The following is a 20,884-nucleotide window of genomic DNA, read 5'->3' on the forward strand; positions in this document are numbered from 1 at the left end:
CCGTCAGGAGTATCCTGAGCCAGTGCTCTGACTGAGTCACGCTGATTCTTGTGTTTATTTTCACATTCTCTGTACTCAATATTTGGGGAAATAAGTTATTTCAATACTGACCTGTCTCTTTAATAGATATAGCTCTGAAGGAAAAGTGTCCTTCTCTTTGTCCTCTTGTTCTAATTGAGGATCACCCCGCCACCCACCCCCACCATTGTCTGTCTAAAAATGGTTACACCTTGGAAAAGCGCAGTTGCTGTAAAGGGTGAGCTACATCCCCATCCCTTTTTAAAAATTTTTTGAGGGTTTCAGAAAAATAAGTATTTTTTTACTTTGAAACAGGTCTCATTAAGTTGCCCAGGTTGGCCTTGAACCCGAGATCCTCCTGCCTCTGCCCCCTGATCGCTGGGATTACAGGAGTGGCCCCTGGGCCCAGCTCACTTGCTATACTTCAGATAGTTTTGTTTTATGTCAGATCTCAAAACTGGGATCCTCCTGCTTTAGCCTCCCGAGTAGCTGCAGGTGCTCCTGTGCTCAGCTGCTTTTAGGGTTTTTCTTGACAAAAATAATAACTTTGGAATGTTAACTGTGCTTGTCTGATATCTTGGTTTCATGGGTAATCTCCAAATAGCTATTAAAATGGATAAATTAGGTAAGTATAAATAGAATAAATATTTATAAATATATATTTTAAAAGATCTGTGTTGTTTATAACATACTAAATCATCAGTTGCTAAATATAAATCCAAGTACTCTTGATTTCATAAAAAAGACAGTATACTCATGTCTGTCAAATGTTTCCAATCGTTGTATACAAATATAATGCACCAATAAAAATATGCAAATTTTTAAAACAATATTGTATATATGTACAAATATGTAACAGCACATCCCACCATTATGTACAACTATAACATGCCAATAAAAAAGTATTTTGTACTGGGGATTGGGATTGAACCAAGGAGTGAGTTTTGTCCCCAGCCTTTTATATTTTATATTTTCAGACACGGTCTCACCAAGTGGTTTAGAGTCTCGATAAATTGCTGAGGCGATCTCCAACCTGTGATCCTCCTGCTTCAGCCTCCAAAATGGCTGGGATTACAGATGTGCACCATCACATCTGATGATTTGTCTACTTCAAAAAAAATTTTTTTCCCTGTATGATTGCACAAGTGGTGCAACTCTGCATCATGTACAACCAGAGAAATGAAAAGTTGTGGTCCATTTGTATACAATGAAACAAAATGCATTCTGCTGTCACGTATGGCGTGAACATACTTTATATACAATAGAGTTACGAAAACTTGTGCTGTAAATGGGTAAATGTATACATTCCACTGTTATCATGTATATAAAATTTTTTTAATGTTTAAAATAAAGTAAAATAACAAAAAAAATTTTCCACATCTAATTTCAAAAAAAAATTTAAGGATTATTTCAAAATATAATTTTTTCTTGTGGTACTGGGGATTGAACCCAGGGCCTTGCATATGAGGCAAGCACTCTACCAACTGAACTATATCCCCAGCCCCTCAAAATATAAATTTTAAAATAATGTTAAGACAAAAGGAAACTCAATAAATAAGAAAAGATATTTTTAAAAAATATTTATGGGGGGCTGTGGTTGTGGCTCACATGTGCTCACTTAGCACAGGTGAAGCACTAGTTTTGATTCCCCAGTACCACACACAAAAATAAAGGTATTGTGTCCATCTACAGCTAAAAATATTAAGAAGCAGCAGCAGCAGCCCCTGCTGCCTGTAACTTGGGGGACTTTCCAATGTTACCTACTGATCAGATAATGGAGGCCTATCAGTTAAGGACTGGGAGAAGGCTGGTACCACCAAAACCATCAGACTGAGGTCATCCCTACATACCTTCCCTCACTCTCCAGATGGCCCTCACTCTCCAGATGGCCTGCATCCTCCCTTGATTGTTTTGGTCCTGGGGACTGAACCCAGGGGGTTGCTTAACCACTGAGCCACGTCCCCATCCACCCTCCCTTTTTATTTTGAAATAAGGTCTCACTAAATTGCTGAGGCTGACCTTGAACCTGCAATCTTCCTGGCTCAGCCTCCCGAGTTGCAGAGATTACAGGCGTGTGCCCCTTGCCTGCTCTCCTTGAATGCATATCCTTCGCTTTTCTATAAAATCTGTGTCAACCTGCTGAAAAATTCACTTCTATGACTTGTGCCAGGGACTCATTGATCCTGAGTCAAGTTGCCCTCTCTGTAAATCCTTTGGACCCTCTTCTGGAGACACCAAAAGAGGTGTTAAAAAAAAAAGTAATTTTTTTTTCTCTTAATTTATAAGTAATTTTTTCCTCTTAGATTAACTTACACATGCAAATATGCACTTGCCGGGCTGCGGCGGCTGTGTTGTGGTTATGTAACTGAGGCTCAGCTCCGCTGCCCGCCATGGCCCAGCTGCGCGGCGGTGAACTTACACACCCAGCGGTGGTCGCGGGCGGAACTTTCTGAGGCCGGGTTCCCACTGGGGCAAAGGGCCCTCCCCAGGCGCCCTCCTTCCGGTTGCCCTTAGTAAAGATGGCGAAAGAAAGGCGTCATTGCCGGTTAGCCTGCGGCTTCGGTGCCCTCACCCAACGTAGGCTGCTTTGTCCCCGCCCCTTGACTTCCTCCTGTTGGTTACTCCGCAGAACCAGTCCCAGGACTGCGACGATGGCAGTAGCGATGGCGGCTTCTCGCAGTCTCCGCAACCTGCTGATGCGGCGTGAGTCACTCCGGACCTGTGTGGGGTCCATGGCTGCGTCGCGCTGTCAAAGCAGCCGTAAAGCAGGAAGGCTGTCGGGGTTACCGAGGGTCCGAGCTGCCCGAGGAAGGGCTGTCCCCTGTTGCAAGCTCGCGCCTCGCAGTGTGGAGTCGCTGACAGCTTGTCTCCGTTCTGGGTCATGACCCACAATAAGTGTCCCCCAATCTTACAGCCCGTATCCCTCTAACCCTAGGTCTCCGAGGGCTTGTCTTCTCCAACCTAGAGTCACAGAGGTGTGTGTCCTCTGCTCTTGAAGATGTGATGTCCCCATTTGGGGGTCTTCCTCTCTCTCTGCAGGACTCACAGTACCCGCCCAGCAGGACTTCAGTGTTAGCCTTCGCCCCATGGGCTCTGCTGCCCAAGAGCAGGCCTCCAGAGCAGCCCCCTGCGAAGCCTCAGGCCACAGCTATGAGTCCCTTCTGGTGACACCTGCTGAGAAACACATTCTCCATGTGCAGCTAAACCGACCAGACAAGAGGAATGCCATGAACAAGGCCTTCTGGAGGTCTGGCCTGTAGATCCTGGAGGAAGGGGCAGCGGTAGAGGGACCGGTCAGAGTGGCCTTGGGAGAGATGGACATCAGGGCAGGGGGTTTGCACCCCAGATTTAGGCCTTCACTCCGTGCTTCTCCACAGAGAGATGGTGGAATGCTTCAACAAGATAGCTCAAGACTCTGACTGCCGGGCTGTAGTGATCTCAGGTGCAGGAAAGATGTTCTCTTCAGGTACTGTGCTCCAGCACCCTGCTGCTGACAGAGCAGAAGGAGTGCTTCTTCATTAGGGTTTTAAGCAGACTCTAACTTAAATTTTCATCAAATTTTTTTAAAGGCCTAATTTAAAACACTCAAATATAGAGGGCTGGGTTGTGGCACAGCGATGGAGTGGTTGCCTGCCGTGCATGACACCTTGTGTTCCTTCTCCAGCACCTCTACTAAAAAAAATGTTATATAGATGAGTCCAACAGAACATGACAGAGTCCTAGGCCCTGAAGTCTGGGTTTCTGTCATGGATCTGTGATCTTGAACAAGGCACTTAACCACTCTGAATCTATTGCTGTGTTAACCAAGAGTGTTATCATAAGAATATGTGTTTGGGCATGCTAGTGGACATCTGTAGTTCTAGCAACTCAGGAGGCTGAGGCAGGAGGATTACAAGCTTGAGGCCAGCCCCAACACCTTGACAACTTAATAAGACCCTGTCTTTGAAAAAAGAAAAGGCTGGGGATATTGCTTAGTGGTAGAACACCCCTGGATACAATCCCTGGTATTGTAGGGCAGGGGGGAAAACCAGGTATTGTGGTGTACACCTGTAATCTCACTGACTTGGGAGGCTGAGGCAGGAGGAGTACAAGTTCAAGGCCAGCCTCAGCAATTTATTGAGGCCCTAAGGAACCTAATGGACCCTATCTCTAAATAAAGTATTTTTAAAAAGGGCTGGGGATCTGGCTCAGTGGTTGAGTACCCCTGAGTTCAATCCCTGGTACTAAAAACAAAAAACAAAAACAAAAAATTGGTCAGTCACCTTGTGCCAAAAAAAAAAAAAGATGAGGTTTCATTCTGGGTCTCATCTTTCAACTCCTGGCTGATTGTGGCTATCTCTTGACCTGTGTTTAACAGCAAGCCCTTGAAGGTCAGAAGAAGAAATTCAGGGTCACAGTGATCCAATGATAGAATGGACCTTGTGATCCAAGGTCCTATTCTCCGCCCCTGCCTCCCCCAGGATTGAACTCAAGAATGCTCTACCCTGAGCTACAGTCCCAGTCCTTTTGATTTTTTGTTGTTGTTGTTGTTGGTACTGGGGATTGAACTCAGGGACACTCAACCCCTAAGCCATCTTCCCAGCCCCATTTTATATTTTATTTAGAGACAGGGTCTCACTGAGTTGCTGAGGCTGACCTCAAACTTGCAATCCTCCTGCCTCAGCCTCCTGAGTCCCTGGGATCACAGGCATGCATCACCACACCCAGCAGAATCCTTGATCTTAACCACTGCAACTGTGACCCAGGTGACTGTGGTGCTGGTTAAAAGCAAGGGCTCAGGGGAGCGGGTATGACAGAGGGAGAGTATGTTATTAGCACAGATTAGGCCCTGGGTTCCATCCCTAAAATCAGAAGAAAAAAGAAAAGGCTCTGGCATTAGGCAGCCCCACTTCTACCACTTGTCATTGTCCCCTCGCTTCTCTGCTGCTGGCTCCTCATCTGAAGAATATGGATATCCCACCAGACCAATCTCACTGGGTTTATGAAGATTAAATGAAAGAAGTTGACGTGCAGAACATTCCTATGTGCCCAGCGTTAACACTGCGACCTGTTTATTGCTGTGGCTTCACGGGGGTGAGTGACAGCAGGGTTATGAAGGATGTTTAGAAGTTCCCAGCGACTCACCTGCAGCGTTCTTGCTTTGGAGGGGGACACTTGGTCCCAACACCTGGGCCCTTTATTTCAAGCAGTAGCAATCGCCAGCCTCTGCAGGGCCAGGGCAGTTAAACCAGAAGAACTAGGGAGAAGCGGGGCACAACTGTGGTCCCAGCTACTTGGGAGACTGAGGCAGGAGGATGGCGCATTTGAGGCCAGCCTTGGCCACTTAGCATGACCATGCCTCAAAATAAAAATGAGGGTTGGAGTTGCCACTCTGTGGAAGATTGCCGTGTGTAAAGTCCCTAGTCACACTCACACACGCACACACACACACACACGCACACACACACAGTGGAAGGTGGTGTCGCAAGAGGCCGTCATACTGGGCTTGTCCTAGCTCTTGGTGAGTCATTCAGGCTCCTCAGATGTAGTGTGGGAGCCCGAGTCGCCAGCAGGCTGCTCAGATGCTATGACCTCTGCTGAAACGGACACACAGCAGTGGTGACTGACGCCGCTGCCGTCCAGCTTCCGCTCGGGCCTCTGGGGCTCCATCTCCACGACCTTGTAGCCCCATCTGCCTTCAGAAGGCTTTATTGTTGTTATTTTGGGTGCAGGGTGCTTGCCCACTGAACCCCTTCTTTACCCAGAGGTGCTTAACCACTGAACCACATTTCCAGTCCTTTTTACTTTTTATTTTGAGGTAGGGTCTCACTAAGTTGCTGAGGCTGGCCTTGAACTTGCAGCTCTCCTGCCTCAGCCTCCTGAGTTGCTGAGATTACAGGTGTGCACCCCCGTAGGTGTTTTTTGCAGTCTTGGGGGTGGAACCCGTAGCCTAGAGCGTGCAGGTCAGGTGCTGTACTACTTAGCTGTACCCCCGGTGAGGACTTGGTGTTTTATTCTAAGAAAGTGGGATGGAAGGGAAGAAGAGGGGGTTCTAACCTAACTCCAGGCTTCACAGGCTGTGTGTGGGGACCAGCTGAGGACAGGTGGGAACGGGGGACCAGGAGTAGAGTGAGAGAGGATGGCTGGGGGGACACAAGTCAAACTCAGGATTATCTTGAATGGGAGCCATAATATCTGCTCCATCTGGGTCTTGCCTTCTGAGGCAAGATCACCACCATGGACTCAATTTTGCCATAAAACTTGAGTCCGTGCCCACCTGGGATAAGAAGGAAATGAGTCTTCTGGAGCCAGCTGTGTGGTCCCAGGGGTTGAACTCGGGGGTGCTTAACTACTGAACCACGTCCCAGCTTCTCCCCTTTTAAAAATTTTGAGACAGCGTCTCACTGAGTTGCTTGGGCCTCATTTGGTTGCTGAGGCTGGCCGTGAACTTGGTGATCCTCCTGCCTCAGCCTCCTGAGTCACTGGGATTACAGGCGTGTGCCACTGCACACAACCAAAACCTCAGTTCTGCTCACAAGCTGGTGGGACTTTAGGTGAGTGTGCCACCTCTCTGTGCCTCAGTTTACCACCAGCAAACTGGGTGCGTCCTAGGGTCCACCTCACTGGGTGGCTGAACAGACTCAGCAGTGCCTTGGTGGCAGTCTTTGTTCAGCTCACGCTCACAGGCCATCCCCTGGGAGTCTGTGGGACTTGCCTTCTGTACTGTGCTGATTTGGGGGTTCCCACCCATGGTGTCTGGGTTCTGGCCCCGGCCAGGTGGTGGGTGGGTCCTGGTGGGCTGGGCGAGCCTCTGCCTGCCTCCTCTTCAGGTATTGACCTCATGGACATGGCTTCAAACCTCCTGCAGCCTGAAGGGGACGATGTGGCCCGCATCAGCTGGTACCTGCGTGACCTCATCAGCAGATTCCAAGAAACCTTCAGTGTCATTGAGAAGGTGACTCTGGGGGCTGGAGGGCATCCTCTGTGGCCTCTCTCTGTGGCCCACCCTGACCCTGACCCTCCCATTCCCTTCCAGTGCCCCAAGCCCGTGATCGCTGCCATCCACGGGAACTGTATTGGAGCAGGTGAGCCTGGTCTCCTGCCGTCACCTGCTGCCAGGGTGCCCACGCTGGCTGGCTCGTGCCCCCAGAAGCCACCCCACGACCCGCAGGGTGATGTTCAGTTTCCCTGCCCCCCCAGGTGTGGACCTCATCACCGCCTGTGACATCCGCTACTGTACCCAGGACGCTGTATTCCAGGTGAAGGTGAGTTACCCCTAAGCTCCTGCCTCCGGGGTCCTGCACACCACTGGGCAGTGAGCCCGAGCAGAACAGGGCCAGGGTGGGCCAGGGAGCCTGCCCTCAGGGCCTCTGGGAAGAGGGTCCGAACTGAACCTTCCGAAGCAGGCTGGGCCATGAGGAAGCCAGGGGCAGGCGGTCCCGGTGAGGTCAGGAGCCGGGGAGGTGGGGTGTGGGGACAGGCGGGAGGCTGGGGTCACTGCTGGGGGCCTGCGGGAGAGGGTGGGAGGCAGGATGGAGACCCTGATGTGGTAAAGGGGTCAGGAAGGGCGTCGCTCTGGAGAAAGATGTGGCAAAGGGAAGACCTGGAGGGCAGGGATCAGGGCACCTGCCTGGGTGCCCTGGGGGAGCCCCTGATGGCGGTGTCCTGGGGAGCACCCCTGGCAGAATGAACCCTGACACCTCTGTGCCCCCCAGGAAGTGGACGTGGGCTTGGCTGCCGATGTGGGGACACTGCAGCGACTGCCCAAGGTCATCGGGAACCAGAGGTGGGTGCGGTGAGGGGACCCCGGGAGGGGACCACAGGGCATCTCCCAGATGACAGCCGTGTCTGACCCACGCTTCTCTTTTGCAGCCTGGTCAACGAACTGGCCTTCACCTGCCGCAAGATGATGGCCGACGAGGCCCTGAGCAGTGGGCTGGTCAGGTGGGTGCGGGAGCGCCGGGCCTGGCCCTGTGTGTCCTCAGCAGGATTGTTTCCTTTGGGGGCCAGCACCCTCCTGTCCTTGGGCCCTTTTACTGGGGTCCTCTGTGAGGGCCACAGCCCATCGGCCCTTCCCCAGTTGCCTGTCCCGACCCCTCTTGTCCCTTCGTCGCAGCCGCATGTTCCCGGACAAGGAGCTCATGCTGGACTTGGCTTTGGCCCTGGCGGCCGAGATTGCCAGCAAGAGCCCGGTGGCCGTGCAGAGCACCAAGATCAACCTGCTCTACTCCCGCGACCGCCCGGTGGCCGAGGGCCTCAGCTACATGGTAAGGCCGGGGCAGCCGGTGGGGCGCGGGCTGCGCGTGCCTGTCCTCTGATTGGTGGCCCTCTCTGTGCAGGCGACCTGGAACATGAGCATGCTGCAAACCCAGGACATCGTCAAGTCCGTGCAGGCCATGATGGAGAAGAAGGACGCGAAAAGTGTCACCTTCTCCAAACTCTGAGAGCCCTCGGGTCCCCGGCCTGCGGCGCCTGGGGTCCGGCTTCTCTCTGCAGAGCGGAATGGAGACGGTCTCCGAGTGCCCCTCAGTGTATCGCCCTGCGACACCGATTTCAAGCCCAGGGCCTTCTCTTGGCTCTTTGGACAATAAAACATTATAAAGAACCTGTGTCTTTACTGGGAGAGGACAGGTGGCAGGGCTCCAGGGAGGGCAGTGGTGAAGGTGGTTTAGGGATCTGGCCCGCGGGAACGGTGACCAGCAGCTGCGGGTGGCCAGGGCCAACAGGACGTCCCGGGAGGAGGGAGCCGAGGTTGTGGGGTTCCCTGGGCCTGAAATCCCCCCAAGAACCTACCCCTGGTCTCCTCCCTGCAGTTGGGAACTGTGCCCACTGTCTGTGCCTTTCACTCCCCAGCGGAGGGGACCCCCTGCTGGAATCTGGCTGGGGCCTGTGCTGCCCGCCTCATTTCTTTAAACTTTGGATTTTCTTTGTAAAAAAGTTTAAAAAACAAAAAGATCTTTGGTGATAGGGGGATGGAGCTCAGGGCCCCACAGGCTGGGCGGGTGCTCCACGGCTGAGCCCCAGCCCCACACTGGGTTTTCTTATCATATATAATCCCAGCCTCCTGGGTTTATGTCTGGAATGAGTGTCGAGACCAAACATTAATTGTGCGCCCTCTGCATGCCAAGCCTGCTCTGGGCATTTATTAGTTTAGCGATTCCTTTTAAGGATCTATGAAGTTGCTACTGTCACTTCTGTTTTAGCCCCAGGAAAAGGGGCGAATCCAGGGTAAGGACCCGGGACGGCATAGCCGAGGAGTAGCGGAGGCAGGACCGGGGCCAGGAACCCCTGGCTCTGAGTGGGCTCTCACCCACTGTCCCCAGGACGCAGCGTACTGCGGGGACCTGCTGGGCGCCAGGGCTCGGGCCACCACCCTTCCACAGAGTCGGGAGCTCGGGCTGCTCCCACCGCCCAGCTGTCCAGGCCACTCCTGCGGCCCTGCCCTGGCCCTGCTGCCTGGTCCCACCCTCCCTCTGCCAACAGAGTCTGGGCAGGGTTTTATGGGCTCTGATAAGGCCCCGGTGAGGCCGAAGTCTACAAGCACTTCCTCTTTGTGCCCGGGCAGGTGGGGACGAGTGTCCACCAGGAAAGCCAGTGTGTGCTCAGGGATCCCTGGGAGAAGGACCTCGTGGCCCTCCCTGCCTGCCACTCCCTTTGCCTCTGCTATAAGGGCCACCCACTGCCTGCCACCTGCCACTTTCTCTCTCCTCTAGCTCCTCTCTAGCACAAGCCACCAGCGCAGCCTCTGAAGATGGCCTTTGTCCCTGCACCCGGCTACCAGCCCACCTACAACCCGGTGAGATGCCAGCCAGGCCCCACCCCAGGCCCTTTGAGCCACACTCCAACCCGTGGGGGACCCCCAACCATCAGGCCCCCCATCATGATGCTCCGGCTGGCTCTGGGCTTCTTCCCCCAGTTTCCTCACTCCAGTTTCATGTCCCCTGCTTGCGGGACCAGAAGGGGTTTCGGTGAGGGGGAAGGGCTGCGACTGTCCCATGGCCTCTGACGCCCCTCATTGGCCCATTCTCCAGACTCTGCCCTACAACCAGCCCATCCCCGGCGGCCTCAGCATCGGAATGTCCATCTACATCCAAGGAGTGGCCGATGAGAAGATGAAGCGGTAAGTGGACCCCCACCTCGTCCCACCAGGCTAGGCTGCAAGGGAGCCGGTGCTGCGGCCCACCTGTAGGAGCTTTTTGCCACCTCCAAGATGAGAGAGAGGGAGGAATGGAGGAAGAGAGGAGAGGGAACTGCCAGTGCAAAGGCCCTGTGGCAGCTGGGTCCTGCCCTGTTGGAATAACTTCTGAAGGTTGGTGATGGGCAGTGTGGAAGGTGCCCTGACCTGGGCATTCCCAGCTTCTCTGGCTATGGGTGGGGAAGGACTGTCGGGGTCCAGGAAGGAGCAGAGAAACTCCAACCAATGGATGTCAGCTGTGACCGCAGGAGTCCCCAGAGCAAACAGTTGAAACTGGGAGGGGTGGGGAAGGTGGTCTCAAAGGAGCAGCGAGCCAAGGGGCGGCTGTGGGAGTCCATCTCTGGAACTCAAGGTCACGACCTCCTCTCCTGGCTTGGTCAGTAGTGCCCGGGGCAGAGAATGTGGGGAGAGGGTGAGGACAGAGGTCCCTGGAGGGGTCCCTGCAGGCAGCAGGTGTCCTCTGGGGAATCAGCCCTTTGTGTCTCACCAGGTTCCAGGTGAACTTTGCTGTGGGGCAGGACCCGGGGGCGGACATCGCCTTCCACTTCAATCCCCGCTTCGATGGCTGGGACAAGGTGGTCTTCAACTCACAGCAGGGTGGCCGCTGGGGCAACGAGGAGAGGAAGAGGAGCATGCCCTTCAGCAAGGGGGCCCCCTTTGAGCTGGTGTTCATGATCATGGCGGAACACTACAAGGTCTGGCTGGGCGCCTCCCTCGGCCTCCCCCCCCCCTCCAGCCTCCTCCCTGCCTCCCTGCCTCCTTCTTCTTCCGTTTCTTTCTTTATTTATTTGGTATCAGAATTGAACCCAGGAGGCTTAACCACTGAGCCACGTCCCCAGCCCTTTTTTATGTTTTATTTAGAGACAGGGTCTCCCTGAGTTACTTAGGGCCTCACTGTGTTGCTGAGGCTGGCTTTGAATCCCGATCCTCCCGCCTCCGCCTCCCGAGGTGCTGGGATTACAGGCGTGTGCCACCGCCCCCTGCTCCCTTTCTCCCTTCTTTCTTTTCTTCCCTCTCTTCCTTCCCCCTTCCTGCCTCCCTTTCCCTTTCCTCTCCTTCTCCTCCTGCCTATTCCACCTCTTCTTGCTGCTTCCCTCCTTCTCCTCCCTTGGCTGCTGCCGGCCTTCTTCACCTCGGGCTCCCAGTGCTCGCAGATGCAGACTTCCGCTCTGTCTGCTCCGTGCTCTGGACACACACGAAAGGAAGCCCCAGGCACAGAAAGCCGAGTGGTGTGTCCCACACCTCGCAAGGGCGTCTCCTCCTCTTCCACCAACTCTGCCTCCCCTGTTATTTAAAAGCAGATCCCAGACATTATGTCATTTCATTCATAAATGTCTCCATTTGTAAGAGCATAGACACAATGCCACTGTCACACCTACAAAGGGAAGGTTCTTCCTTAATATCACCTGCCTGTTCCAGCCGTCACATAATGTTGTTTTTCCGATGTGTCTGATCCAGGTCCAAAGAGGGTGGGTGCCTGCCGCTGATCAGTCTCACACAGGGGTGGTTTTGTTTTGTTTTGGTTTTGGTATCAGGGATTGAACCCAAGTTCACTTAACCATTGAGCCACGTTCCCAGCCCTTTTTATTTTATCTTTTATTTTGAGACAGGGCCTCATTAAGCGGCGTAGGGCCTCACAAAGTTGAAGAGGCTGGCCTCGAACTTGTGATCCTCCTGCCTCAGCCTCTCCCTTGCTGGGATTGCAGGTGTGCTTGTCTTTTATTTAAAGTATGTACACAACAGCTCTGGGCCACTGCCTTCCATTTCTTTTCTCACTCACCATGTTGTGTGGCTTAGAGCACCTGGTGGGTGACCTCAAATGGTTGTGCAGGGATCCCTGGCCTCTGCCCTCTGACCAGGTCCTCTGTTGTGGCCAAACTCCTTGTGCGTGTTCTCCTGGACCAGATGTGGTGGGAGACCCCCAGGCCCCAGGCTCTTTGTCTGAGCACCAGATTTCTTCTTCCTCTCCTTCTCCTCCTCCTCCTTCTCTTTCTTCTTTTTTTCCCCCTGTACTGGTGATTGAGCTCAGGAATGCATAACCACTGAGCCACATCCCCAGCCTTTTTTTAAAAAAATATATTAATTTTTTTTAGTTGTAGTTGGACCCAATATCTTTATTTATTTATTCTATGTGGTGCTGAGCCTGGAACCCAGGGCCTCCCATGTGCTAGGCGAGCCTCTACCACTAAGCCCCAGCCCCAGCCCTGGCCCTTTTAATTTTTTTCATTTCAAGGCAGGATCACACTAAGTTGCACAGGGCCTTGCTGATTTGCTGAGGCTGGCCCCAAACTTTCGATCCTCCTGCCTCAGCCTCCCAAGCTGCTGGGATTACAGGCGTGGAGCCAAATTCCTAACCTCGGCATCTGGGCCAGGATTGTCCACGCTCAGGTTCCAGTTGGTCACTCTACACCTATAGCCTTCGTTTTGGGCAATGGGAAGGATCCCTTGAGCTGTTGAGGTCCCTTGTGGATGTCACCACATCCAGGGCTTAGCATGTGGGAAGTGCCCAGTCCCATGGAGCTGGATCCTGGCCCTGTGCCTGTCACTTAGCATCACGATGGAACCGGACGCCTGAGCTACACCGAGCAACGGACCCCCGGTCTCCACCTGCCTCCAACACACCCTGTCACGTCGGGTTGCATCTCCCGACCAGCTCAGATATGAGCAGGTTCCCAATTCACAGATGGGGAAACAGAGGCTCAGAGGTCACACAGCCAGGGCGTGTCAGAGCTAGACCTTAAACCTACCCAGCTGGTGCCAAAGCCAGGCCTCGGGCGAGTCCTCTCCTGATCTCCATCTCCAGCTAAACCCTCTTCTCTGGACCCTCCTGACCTGACTTCTGACCCCAGCTTGATCTCTGACCCCTGGACTCCAAGGTCCCTGAGGCCCGGGCTCTCCAGCTTGCCTCCCGCTCCCTGCTCCTACCTGCCCCAGGTCCCCATGCTGACCCCTCCTGTCCCCGCTCCAGGTGGTGGTCAATGGAAACCCCTTCTACGAATTTGGACACCGGCTGCCCCTGCAGATGGTCACCCACCTGCAGGTGAATGGCGACCTGCATCTTCAGTCAATCAACTTTCTCGGGGGCCAGTTCACCCCAAATCAGGTGCGTGCTGGCCCCTCCCTTTTTTGCTTCTTTCCTTCCTTAATCTGTCCCCACTGTCCCCCCAAGCGCCTGCTCTGTGCCAGGCAGGGACGTCATCCAGTGGTCAGGACCCCCGTGGGGAGGCGCGGGCAGAGGGACGGGGCCAGGGCAAAGGACACACAGGGGACCTGAGAGAGAAAAGGAAAGACTTAGTCACAGGGTCACAAAGAAACAGCTTCCTGGAGGAGAAGGTGTGTAAACGGAGTCAGCAAGTGAGATAAGAATTTGTGAACAGAAAGCACATTCACGACAGGTTGCTTAATGCCATTTGTCACCTGGGGACCTCAATCAAAGCCACGAGCTGCCATTCCATGCCCGTCAGCCCCTCAGGAGCATTCTGTGGTCAGGCGGGTGGCCCAGCCAGCCCTCCCACGTGGCTGGGAGCGCGGCAGACACAGTGTCCTTGGAAAAGAGCTGGCGAGCCTCGGAGCGCTGGCACACCACACTGCGATGGCCGAGGGACGGCACTCGGTGAACAGTAGGCAAAGGGCGGCCACCGTGCACCCCCAGCACCACCCCCGCAGCGCCATTTACAAAAACCCAGGGCTAGGGAGGCAGCTCAGGGGCAGAGGCTTGCCCAGCCAGCGCGAGGCCTGGGTTCCATCCCCGGCACCCTCCAAAGAAACAAGCCCCAGAGTCAGAGCTGCCCACGTGTTCCCCAACAGGTGACTGGGTACACAAGGGTCCATCACCCAGAGATGGGAGGAACGTTAACAGCTGCACACAGCAGCAGGGGGCTCTCCTCGTCCAATATGGAGTCCAAAAACACACAGGCAGCCACAGAAGAAGGGCATGGTGGCACAAGCAGCTCAGGAGGCCGAGGCAGGAGGATTGCAAGTTTAAGGCCAGCCTCAGCAACTTAGAGAGGCCCTAAGCAACTTAGTGAGATCCCATCTCAAAATAGAAAATAAAAAGGGCTGGGGATGTGGCTCAGTGGTTAAGCACCCTGGGTTCCATTCCCAGTGCCAAAAAGAAAAGAAAAAAAGAAAAGAAGAAAGAAAAAAGCACAATTTTTTTTTTTTTAACAGTTGAAAAAGCACATTTTGTTTCCAGGGGTCTCAAGAGATGTAGGATCAAATCACAGGAAGAAGGAACTCACTGTTGATCTCACTTTGGGTTGTGTCACCCATGAGGAGGCCAGGGACAGGGTGGGGAGGGCACACTGACACTGCCACATCCCTTTAATCCGCCCAGTGACCCATGGTGGTGAGATGCGGAACTGAGGCCCAGAGAGCTTTAGTAACGGGCCCAGGGTCACAGAGCGGGTGACAGGCGCAGGGCCTGCGGGGGCTCTCCTGCCTCCTGTGCCTCTCCCCGGGGCAGCACCGATTCGTTTTCAACAGGAAAACAGCTGCGCGGCCATTTTTAAAAGGCTTCAGAACAGGGGCTGCAACCAGAGGTCGAGGCAGAAAGGAGGCAATGAGAGAAAAGGGGGAGGAAACCAAGGAGGGAGGGGGGAAGGCGGTCTAGGCAGAGGGGTCTCCTGGCCTGGGGGACAGGGAGCTCCGGGGGGCCCCGAGGGCCCCGCCTGCCCAGGGCTGGGCACGTGGATGAGGGGCCATGGCGGCTGGAGATGGGGTGATGGGGTGGCTCGCGAGGCCGGGGCAGGGGTCCCGAGGTGCTTGGGCTGTGAGATCCGGCCTCTGGGCTGAGGGCAGGACTGGGGACCGAGGACCCTGGGCAGCAAACAGGGAGCAGAGTCCTCAGCCGTGGTCCTGAAGGTCTGGGGGAGGCTCAGGGGAAACGGGCAGTCATCTGGGGCCGACCTTGAACTTCAGAGACCCCTGCATGGTGGCCTTGGCTGCCCGGGGCAGGCGTCCTTGATAACTTCTGTCCTGAATTTGGGGTCCTGATCATCTCCTCTTCCTCTCTCTGCACCCACAGGGACCCATGGGCCTGCCACCTCACTATGTAAGTACCTGCTGGGGCCAGGGCTCCCCGGGGCGGAAGAGGAGCAGCCAGGGAGCTGTCTGGGTGGCTGAAGGACCGGGGTCCCTTACCTCCCCACCCATCCCTGCAGGGTCCCGGGCCCAATCATCACCACCTGGGCAGCCTGCCTGTGAGTACCGGGCTGTGGGACCGTCAGAGGGATGGGGACAGTGGGGGCGCACTGGGGGGGCTGTGGCCGGTCCCACTAACCCAGGGTGGAGAAGGATGTGTGCACAGCAGGGTGTCGTGGCATTTGTCAACTGTCATGGAATAACATGGCTGCCTCCTCACGTTCACAGACCATGATGGGACCCCCTACCTTCAACCCGGTATGGCACCCTGAGGGGCTTGGGGCTCTGGTGGGTGGGCTGGGGGAGGGGGGGACTGGTGGGGGGAGGGGCTGACCCGTGGGGGGCCTCGGAGGTCAGCTCTGTGGTGGGTGGAGGGTGCTTGAGACTGGAGGTGGGAGGGGGTGCAGGAACCTGCTTGGGGACATCTCCCAAGAACAAAGAGGGCTGCACTCTGAAAACGTGTCTTTGGACCTGGCTTTTGGGGACTTGCCTGTGGACGGGACCCATCTCTCCTCCCACAGCCTGTGCCATTCACAACGAAGCTGCATGGGGGGCTGACGGCCCGGAGAACCATCATAATCAAGGGCTACGTACTCCCCACGGCCAAGAGGTACAGAGCCTAGGTCCAGGGGGACCCCAGCCCTCCTCCCTCGGGGACCCAGGAGTCCAGGCACCCATTCCTCCTCCTTGGAGACCCATCTGACACTCCTTCTCTGTCCTCAGCTTTGCCATTAACTTCAAGGTGGGGTCCTCGGGGGACCTGGCTCTGCACATTAACCCCCGCATGGGTGAGGGCGCCGTGGTCAGGAACACCTGTGTGAGAGGCTCCTGGGGCTCTGAGGAGAGGAAGATCGCCCACAACCCGTTTGGCCCTGGCCAGTTCTTTGATGTGAGTCTGGGGTCTTGCTGGCAGCTCGGGAGGCGGAGGCAGGAGGACCAAGTGTTTGAAGACAGACTCAGCAATTTAGCCAGGTCCTAAGCAACTGAGCAAGACCCTGTCTCAGAAAAATAAATAAATAAAAATAAAAAGGGCTGGGGATGTGGCTCGGAGGTTAAGTGCCCCTGGGTTCAATCCACAGTACAAAAAAAAAAAAGTCTGGGGTCCCCTTCCCCACTTGCTGGCAGAGCCTCTGCCCTGCCCTGGCCTCACGCCTGGCCCTTGCCCACAGCTGTCCATTCGCTGTGGCACGGATCGCTTCAAGGTCTACAACAACGGCCAGCACCTCTTTGACTACTCCCACCGCCTCCCCGCCTTCCAGACAGTGGACACGCTGGAGATCAACGGCGACGTCACCCTGTCCTATGTTCAGGTCTGATCTACTCTTGGCGAAACTCCTGGAAAGACAAAAGGATTCCCCAGGACACCTTCCTAACCCCTAATAAAATCTCTGAGGGTGTCTTCTGTGTGGCTCCATCGCCTCCCTCAGCTCTCCCCAACTGACCGCCTGGCGGGCCACCGCCCATCTACCTGTCACCCATTCTTTCTCTCAAGGTGTTGGCAGCAGTGTGTTCTCTCTCTCTGTTTCTGGGGATTTGGTGGCTGAGGCTGGCTTTGAACCTGCTGATCCTCCTCCCTTATCATCCCCTCCCACCCCCACCCCTGGAGCTGCTGGGATTACTGGCATGTGCCACCACACCCTGCCCAGACGGGGTCTTTAGAGGGATCCCCCTAGCTGTCTCTTGGAGTTCAGGTTCTGAGGAACCCAGTGGGAACGCAGGCAGGGACCTGGGAAGGGGACATCAGGGCTGGAACAGAACCAGACCATGGGGAGGCGTGAAGGGTGGGTGGGTGACAGGTCAGGGGACTTGAGTGGAAATCAGGATCCACCTCTGAGACAGGGACCTGGGGGAGAAACAGGTATGGGGCAGGAGAGGAGCCAGGAAGGAGGGGATCCGGAGGGGAGGGAGACGTTCTGCAGGTTAGGGTGACTCCAACTACGTGGAGACTGCTGCGTGTCTGAGGCGACTTCCTGGGTGATGGGGCATTCTATGCCCTGGATTCCAAAGTTTTACGCATTTTCCAGAACTCCCTGAAGGTACGCTGAAGATTCGTGCATTTTTTAAAGAGTTCTTTTAATTATTTTTTTCGTTGTAGATGGACACAATATCTTTATTTTTATTTTTTAATGAGGTGCTGAGGATCGAACCCAGGGCCTCATGCATGTGAGAGAAGCACTCGAGCCACAACCCCAGCCTAGATTTGTGCATTTTGATAGTGTATTAATTTTGCCACGAAGGAAATTATTATGAGGTTGGGCATATAACTCTATGGTAGACTGCCTGCATGAGGCCCCAGGTTCAATCCCCAGCAGTGCCAGAAAGCGAGAGGGAGAGAGAGAAAATAAATAAATAAATAAAATGAAACTTTTTTAAATACTGAGGATTGAATCCGGAAGTGCTTTACCACTGAGCCATATCCCCAGACCTTTTTAAATTTTTTTTTTAAATTTTGAGACAGGGCCTCACTAAATTTCTGAGGCTGACTTTGAACTTGAGATCTTCCTGTCGTAGCCTTCTGAGTCACTGGGATTACAGCCTGGAGTTCCACGCCCCACTACTTCTTAAACTTTTGACACTGAGATAAGAACAATTGGAAAAATATCCAAGATTTTAACAAGTATGTAGTTGGCATCTCATGAAAAATTAGAAAGTATAAGTTCTTAAAAGTTATAACCACTGGACTGGGGCTGTAGCTCAGTGGTAGAGCACTTGCCTCACATGTGTGAGGCACTGGGTTTGATCCTTAGTACCACATAAAAAATAAAATAAAGGTAGTGTGCCCATCTACAATCAAAAGTATTTTTCAAAAATGTTTAGCCAGAAATCATGTAAAGAAAGTGAAAATACTACCTAGAATATATTCAAAATAATACTGTATTGTCGTTAAATTAATGTGTGTGTGTGTGTGTGTGTATTATACAGTTGTTTGTGGACCTTTATTTTATTTATTTATATGCGGTGCTGAGGATTGAACCCAGTGTCTCACACATGCTAGGCAAGTACACTACCACTGAGCCACAACCCAGCCCTTAAGTTGTTAAATTCTAAACCTGAATTTCAATAAAATTTTAAAGCTAAAATAAAAAAAGCAAATAGAATTCAGCCAAAGCAGTCTTCAGAGGAAAATTTATAGCTTTAAAAATATGTACTAGAAAGAAAGGGAAGGCCCCAGATTGTATCAGACTTTTTTTTTTTTTTTTTTTTTTTTTTTTTGTACTGAGGATTTAACCCAGAGAAACTCCACCGCTGAGCTTACATCCTTGGTCCTTTTTGTTTTGAGACAGGGTGTTGCCAAGTTCCCCGGCTCGCCTTTAACTTGGGGTCCTCTTGCCTCAGTCTCCTGTGATTATAGGCACACATGCCCACAATTCTAAATTTTAGAGCAGGAAGACTTAGTTTAGAATTAGTTTTAGAGCAGGAAGAACTAGTTTGTGAAGACAGATGCAGAACTGATTAGAAACTGTCAGGCGCTATGAGCCTGTGGTCTGAAAGGGAGATGCCAGGTGCGGGTGCGGTGTGAGCGCAGCACACAGCTGTGTTTACCAAATGCGTGGAACTGAACCTAGAAAAGGATGACTTTTATTGTATGTGGACTGTGTCACAAGGTCATTTTTAGGATGCAATTTCCCAGTGCTATAGACCCCGAGGTGTGCTTGTCTCGTCACGCCAAATAAAAGTTAACTTTTAACACCAGCACAGAAGCACTGGGGGCAGACTTTCCGGGTCTCCTGCTGTGAGTCTCAGCAGGGCCCAGGCTCCTGGGTGGGGACACAGCCCAGCCCGAAGGGAAGGTTGCAGGTGGAGCCAGGATCCACCGCTTGTCCTTGGGACCGCTTGTCCCCAAGGACGCCACAATCAGATTCGGGCTAAGCCAGGAACAGCTGGCCTGTCCCCCACCAGCTGGGGTCAGTGCGGCAAGGTCACTGATGATTGCCAGGGGGCTCGGCCCCGCCCCGCCGGGAATCTGGGCACAAAGCCCAGGGCACCTCCCTCCAAGGCGCGGCTCAGGACAAATATTCCTGAAACGTGGCTGCCAGACCCAGCTCGCAGCCTCCTCCACCCCGGCCACCACGCCCAGCGTGCAGCGACCGGGCGCCAGGTGGTGCCGCCTCTCAAAAGTCACCCCAGGTGGTCGCTACCCCCGCCACAGTCTCGGGAAAGGGTCCCCTGGGTTGGAGGGCAGGGCGTGTGCTGATGGGCTGCGGGTCCCCAAGCCGGCCTTTCCCGTCCCTCTTGGCTCCGCGGGGCGTCGCGTCTGCCTGGAGGATGCGCAGGCTGGGACCTGTCTGGATGCTGGATGCCGCCCGACCCGGTGACATCCTTCAGAATTCCCAGCTCCGCCCGCCTGCGCCATTTTCAGGGTCCCGGGGGCCACAGAGCCACCCCTTCCAAGATTATTCCTGATTCCCAGGAAATCAAGACCCTCCTGTCCCCCGGCAGGAATCGCCCGACGGGCGCAGGTGCGAATCCCGCGTGGCCACGGATTCGCTGAGATCCCTGAGCCGCTGTCTTCACCTCTCTAAACCTCAGTGTCTTCATCTCTATTAAGTGGATCCTTCCGCCCGGCCTCGCCGCAGCCCCGCAGGCTCTTGGGTTCTGCTTGGGAGACCTTCACCGACCCAAGCCGCAGGGCACCGCCGGCTCCTGCAGGCTCACGCACGCGCTCCTCTGGGACAGTGGCCTCGGTGGGCGAAGTGGTGATACTTCAAGTCTCCAATCACCCCGTTTTCAGGGCAAGGGTTGGGGTTAGATTCTGGAGACCGACAACAGGATCAGGCCCTGGGTCTACACTCTCTGAGTGACTCTGAGAAATCGCTCACCCGCTGAGAGCATCAGGTTCCCCTCTAGGAAAACGTGACTCAAGTCGGTTCTAACAGGATCAGAGGAGTTTCCCCTTTCCTGGGCTCCCACTGGCGGCAAAGTCTTGTCCTCAGGGCTTAACTCCAGGAGCTGCAGCAGAGCAGGCAGATCCCTAGTCTGGAGTCCAAGGCCAAAGGCCAAACCCTAGCAGAGGGAGGGCTGGTGGACTAATGGCCTTGGATTTCAGATTCCAGATGCACCCAGAAGTTTATGGGAGCCCTGGGCACTAGGCTCAAGGTCTCCTCATTTCCCATGCTCCTGGGAGCTGCCAAAGAGCCCTTTGCTGATGGCCAGATTATTCCTGATGCCCAGGAAATCCCCAGTTCCCAGAAGACTAGGAACAAGACCAGTGACCCCACAATTCCCAGGGCACCCGACTCCCAGAAGGCCTGAAGTCCTAAACCCAGAAAGTCCTAGGATTGACGGGGAAAGCTGATTGTGGCAGCACATGCCTATAATTCCAGCAACTCGCTGAGGCTGATCTTGAACTTGTGATCCTCAGGAGGCTGACCAGACCTCCCAGTGTCCAGCAGGGCCCAGGGACTCCACGCATGTTTCCAGAGTCTCAGATAGTCAGATGCAGAAGTCCTAGGACTATCTGAGGAACCCTGAGGTTGTCCTTGAACCCCCAGATCCTTTGGTCATGGAGAAAGCCAGTGGATATATCGAATTTCTGAATGCGAGCGATGG

At 54.1% G+C, this 20,884-nt stretch overlaps 2 protein-coding genes across 2 annotated transcripts; both read left to right on the top strand.

Annotated features, from left to right (window-relative positions):
* Positions 1-2,580: 2,580 nt before the first annotated feature.
* Positions 2,581-8,602, top strand: Ech1 (enoyl-CoA hydratase 1). Its single transcript, XM_046440154.2, has 10 exons — positions 2,581-2,721; positions 3,058-3,265; positions 3,396-3,484; positions 6,828-6,952; positions 7,034-7,082; positions 7,198-7,262; positions 7,713-7,783; positions 7,870-7,941; positions 8,114-8,264; positions 8,337-8,602. The coding sequence occupies exons 1-10, from the start codon at positions 2,670-2,672 to the stop codon at positions 8,439-8,441; spliced, it is 987 nt and encodes a 328-aa protein (XP_046296110.1). The 5' UTR covers positions 2,581-2,669; the 3' UTR covers positions 8,442-8,602.
* A 373-nt stretch (positions 8,603-8,975) lies between these two features.
* On the top strand, positions 8,976-16,731 carry Lgals4 (galectin 4). Its single transcript, XM_046440155.2, has 10 exons — positions 8,976-9,793; positions 10,029-10,117; positions 10,683-10,887; positions 13,161-13,295; positions 15,219-15,245; positions 15,355-15,393; positions 15,563-15,592; positions 15,856-15,944; positions 16,058-16,223; positions 16,504-16,731. The coding sequence occupies exons 1-10, from the start codon at positions 9,749-9,751 to the stop codon at positions 16,648-16,650; spliced, it is 972 nt and encodes a 323-aa protein (XP_046296111.1). The 5' UTR covers positions 8,976-9,748; the 3' UTR covers positions 16,651-16,731.
* Positions 16,732-20,884: the final 4,153 nt, after the last annotated feature.

The sequence above is a fragment of the Marmota monax genome, unplaced genomic scaffold, assembly GCF_021218885.2.
Source record: "Marmota monax isolate L192 unplaced genomic scaffold, Marmota_monax_Labrador192_F-V1.1 WCK01_AAM20220418_F8-fsc00228, whole genome shotgun sequence".
In the NCBI taxonomy this organism is placed as follows: Eukaryota; Metazoa; Chordata; class Mammalia; order Rodentia; family Sciuridae; genus Marmota; species Marmota monax.

Bases quoted from the DNA above. Each gene is read 5' to 3' on its own strand.
- Lgals4 (XM_046440155.2), top strand. From the start codon at position 9,749: ATGGCCTTTGTCCCTGCACCCGGCTACCAGCCCACCTACAACCCG. The intron at 15,246-15,354 runs GTAAGTACCTGC...CCATCCCTGCAG, and splicing joins TGGGCCTGCCACCTCACTAT to GGTCCCGGGCCCAATCATCA. The intron at 16,224-16,503 runs GTGAGTCTGGGG...CCTTGCCCACAG, and splicing joins GCCCTGGCCAGTTCTTTGAT to CTGTCCATTCGCTGTGGCAC.
- Ech1 (XM_046440154.2), top strand. From the start codon at position 2,670: ATGGCAGTAGCGATGGCGGCTTCTCGCAGTCTCCGCAACCTGCTGATG. The intron at 2,722-3,057 runs GTGAGTCACTCC...CTCTCTCTGCAG, and splicing joins CCGCAACCTGCTGATGCGGC to GACTCACAGTACCCGCCCAG. The intron at 7,263-7,712 runs GTGAGTTACCCC...TGTGCCCCCCAG, and splicing joins ACGCTGTATTCCAGGTGAAG to GAAGTGGACGTGGGCTTGGC.